General features: G+C 32.2%; 1 protein-coding gene across 1 annotated transcript; it reads right to left on the bottom strand.

Moving 5' to 3' along the window:
- Positions 1–566: 566 nt before the first annotated feature.
- LOC119662669 lies at positions 567–2,428 on the bottom strand. Its single transcript, XM_038072349.1, has 3 exons — positions 1,849–2,428; positions 1,606–1,779; positions 567–1,455 (listed from the first exon to the last, which is right to left on the bottom strand). Exons 1-3 carry the CDS (start codon positions 2,355–2,357, stop codon positions 654–656), a joined length of 1,485 nt encoding a protein of 494 aa, XP_037928277.1. The 5' UTR covers positions 2,358–2,428; the 3' UTR covers positions 567–653.
- Positions 2,429–4,270: the final 1,842 nt, after the last annotated feature.

Below are 4,270 nucleotides of genomic sequence, written 5' to 3'. Positions count from 1 at the left end.
ATTCAATCGTACCTTCATTCATACTATTTCTGTATCGTCTAACACCATCTGCAAGATACGACGCCTTCCTCGTGCAATAAGCACCACTTTAGCCCAATTGAGGACAAAATATAGCCATATGCTGAACAGTTAGTAGTCAATACCCAATGAGTGGTCTAACTGCAGCTCTACATCCCATGATGTCACCCATCTGTTTCATGTCTCAACGCACACATCAACTTTGGTCAAAACCCAGGTTGATTGCAAGGTTCTATGACAATAAATCCATTTCAAATAAAATTATATTTTTTGGATTTAAAAATTTCTTTTCATGACAAAAAGAAAACAAAATGATTGGTAGAATTTAAAAGATTCCAATTCACAGGAATTGACAATAGAAGTAATATACACGAATATTCTAAGCTGAGACCAAATAAACTATTACATAAATATTAAATAATATATATACCTTTATATGTATTAGTCTATATTCTCTATAATAGAGCATAAAATATTTAAAATTTTATGATGAGTCGATCTTACATAAATTCAAAGAGAAAAACTGGAAGCAATTTCAATATTTCATCATTTTATTAATATAATTTTTTTTTAATTTAAGCTGTGCCCATGGTCTAGAAATATCCAAATATCGTAAATGCAAATATGATTTGAATTTAGAATAAAGATTTGCCAATAGCAGCAAGGCTTCTTTCATACTCTGTGTTTTTCTTCATATCATATACTTGCCCTATCGATACCAGCTTATCTTTTTGTTTAAACCTCTCTATGCACAATCCCCACATTTCCTCAAATACTTCCTGAGCTATAACATTATTAAAAAGATTTTCCAATTCAGGTTTTGGTCTTAGTCTTGTAAATATTTCTGGTGTTAGGCCCACTCTTGAAAACGGAGTTCGATTTATAAGCTCTTTCACAGTATCTACATGATCATCACCAACTTTATGGCGCTTTGTTGCGGTTTTAATTTCTTTTATTGGCTCATTCAAACCTTTACATAAGTCTCGATATTCGGTGTCTACGTGATGTTGATTTGGTGTCATAACTGCTACTGGTCGATGTGTTGGAAAATTTTGTTTTGCATTGATGAAATTAATGTAATCAAATAAGAATACGTAATCTACGCCATCTCGAACTTGTACATAACCGAAATGACTAAGTGCCATTCCTGTCTTAATTCGGCAAATCGGTATCCGAAATCTTTTCGTTATGGAAATCAACACATCCAATGGAATGTAATAATCCTCCTCATTGGTATTTTCTAAAACTGCTTGTTTAATGTCTATAACAGTCACATGAGGCTTGTTGAATATGAAACGTCGTATGGAGTGTACGTGTTGGACTGCATAGCTTAACTCGAGGTCTTTGCCAGATGGATCCGTTTCTTCTAATATGCTTTTAACTGTACTTTCACGGAAATCTGTCTTTATGCCATAAATTCGATTTAAAGGAGCAAAACTGCAAATAAATAATAAATGAATAGTAATATGCAATTCGATTGTGAAACCCTAAACGTATGAATCTATAATAATTAGTGTTTTTTTCGAATTTCAGTCATTAATAAAATTGTAGAAAATTCTGAGTCCTGAAATTTCCTCTTAAGCTTACCCTCTTCTTGGCTTTCCCACAAAAGGATTCTCTCGTTTACTACGATATAATGAATATTTAGAAGTCGGAAAGGGAACACTCTTATCAGTTAAACACTCTTTAACTAAAAAACCATCTTTATTTACATTTGTGGCATCTCCAAATATGGCCTTTGGGTTAAATGGTTTTGTATAGCTATTTGAAAAATAGAGGAAACGTATAAGAACAGTCTTTTTAATTAGACTTCAATATTTTTATACTAACTGTCTGTTAACCTGCTCAGATGGAAAATATTTTTGATGACTTATTAAATAATCACGATGACCAGAATGATATCTTATATTGATATCTTTGTATTCCTCGTTGGGTTGTATAATATCTTTAGCATTTTCGATTGTGCTTGGTTTGCCAAATGTTGTAGTATAATTGTTAATATGCTCCGGTTTAGCATCTAATACCCTTGTTTCTGCAACATCAGGTCGGCGGGAGTACAATTTCTCATAATAGTTCTCACGAAAATGTGTAAAATGAGATTTTAGGATCTCCTCATTAAAAACATCATCTATGGACCCATAATACAGTTTTAGGTTTCGTCTAGAATAATCACCGCATGGACGTTCAAGTATTTTTTCGATAATTGGCATTTTGTTATTCTCAAGTTCCTCTAAGATGTTGATCCTCACAAGCGGTTTTTTCGGTCTATATGAGGGAATTGGAGGAAGAGGAACCGTGCCTTCCTTGCACCTAATTGGTCGACGTGGTATGTACATCATTTTGATATAAAATTATAATATTAGTTGGTGCACAGCAAAATTTTTTTGTGATATTTTGTTAGAAAATTTATTATAACAAATTATTTGAATTTTATTTTATATTGTAAACAATTAAAAAAAAAAATTTAAAGTTAAATTCAAAGAAAATTGAAAAAAATAATATTTATTAAATAAATAAGTTCATATGCAAGGTCTTATTTACACAATTTTTTTTATAGTGAACTCGTATAATCTCAGGTATTTATATCAGAAAATTTCTTTTCCGACATTTTCTCGTTACTATTTTTGTAACAAAGATGAAGAGTTTTAGAGGAGATTGTTATTTTATCATACTTGTATCACAACACTAATAGTTACAAGTCCATAAAAGTAATACTCGCAACCAACCAAGCATATAGATGACACGATGTTGAGAAAAAAAATCAAAAATACTCCTCTTCCTATGTCCGTCTTTCTGTACGCCACCGGAGCATTTAAGAAGCCAATTCTAACAAGATGTATACTTTTAGAAAAAAAATATTAAATTGATTTCTGGGCCTTATAAGAGAAAATGTTGGTAATATTAGCTCAAGGTATAATGGTGGATGTGAACTACAGCTAAAAGGGCTTTCAAGCAATAATTTTGTGAATTGAAATATGCAAGTCATTGAAAAAAATTGTCTGAAAGAAATCCTGAAAGTGTATAAGGGTATAGGGTTGAATAGTTACCATATTGTAGTTACCAGCAAATTACTCAATTGTTTGTGTAGATAGTAAAGTAATATCTATTTCACGTAGTGCAGAAACCTCTAAAGCTCGTTAACAACTTTCGCGAGCTTTCCAAAATTTTTAAAGAATGAGTTATTTAAGGCAGCTAGTCTCTGCCTTTAAAAAGCAAGGCAATGGGAAATATCTTCCTTTTCTCCAGTCTGATTGATTCTGTAACAGCGAATATTGTGAGAGGTACCACTTTTGCGCCTGTTCTTCAATAGGTCGGAAGCTAGTAATTATTACTGTTAGTTCAGAATATCCCTAAGAATATTGCTGTCAGTTCTTTTAATTTGGTCTATTAGTAATAATGCTAACTTGAAATAATAACCTATCTACAATGCGCTTTTGCAGAGATTTCTTCATTTTAAATCCGCTATAAGTATATATGGTATTAATGGCCCATTTAATCTCATACAGTTGTGAGCACTAATTCTGCAATAATTTCTCGCATGACAGATCCATTCGTCGCTAGTTCACCATTTGTTTAGGGAGAATAATCTCTCTTTGTTATGTTACACTAAGTAGATTGTTATAATACTTGAATTCAAAGTTAGAATTGTAGCTTGGCTATCCGATAATATGGTATAAGCATTGATTCCTATACTTAAGTAATTATTTGATAACATTTCCGTTGGCCAGTAATGATTAGTTTTTACATAAAGGAACATTATTCTATTGATATTTCAGTCAATCATTTTCCAAAATAAACCTACAAGTTGCCAAAACTCTTTGTGGGTCAAAGGTTCCTTTATATTTGCTCTTCATATTGACTGATTCTGTATTTTGTGTTCAGTATTTTAAGTTGTTTTAAACTAGTTTTTTGGTGAACCACTTGATCCGGATAAGTATATCTGCACTTGTATGGTTTTTTTTTTATTCCAAAACTCACAACTGCTTTGTTGTTCACTAGTTCTTAAAACTCCAATTGTATCGTCTTCTTTAGAAGTCTCCAAGGATGAGTTACGAATACATTCGGGATGTCGGATGTGTTCAAGAGAGACCAGGTAACGGTTTCGGCTTGAATCTTGGTAATATTCCAACGGGACATAGGTCTTTCACTGCGATTTTGCATTAAAGGATTTCAATTGTGTTTGTGATCATTAATCAGACAGGTGGATGCATCTCTTTTGTGAATTGGTGGTATACATGTATATATAGGTTAT

The sequence above is a fragment of the Teleopsis dalmanni genome, chromosome X, assembly GCF_002237135.1.
Source record: "Teleopsis dalmanni isolate 2A chromosome X, ASM223713v2, whole genome shotgun sequence".
Taxonomy (NCBI): Eukaryota; Metazoa; Arthropoda; class Insecta; order Diptera; family Diopsidae; genus Teleopsis; species Teleopsis dalmanni.
This window is presented reverse-complemented; position numbering and strand designations above follow the sequence as displayed.

What these genes read in the sequence shown, in the direction of transcription:
- LOC119662669 (XM_038072349.1), bottom strand. Translation starts at nt 2,357, where the DNA reads ATGATGTACATACCACGTCGACCAATTAGGTGCAAGGAAGGCACGGTT. An exon ending in TCTGAGCAGGTTAACAGACA is followed by an intron (nt 1,780 to 1,848) that starts GTTAGTATAAAA and finishes TTTTTCAAATAG; the next exon opens with CTATACAAAACCATTTAACC. An exon ending in GTGGGAAAGCCAAGAAGAGG is followed by an intron (nt 1,456 to 1,605) that starts GTAAGCTTAAGA and finishes ATTTATTTGCAG; the next exon opens with TTTTGCTCCTTTAAATCGAA.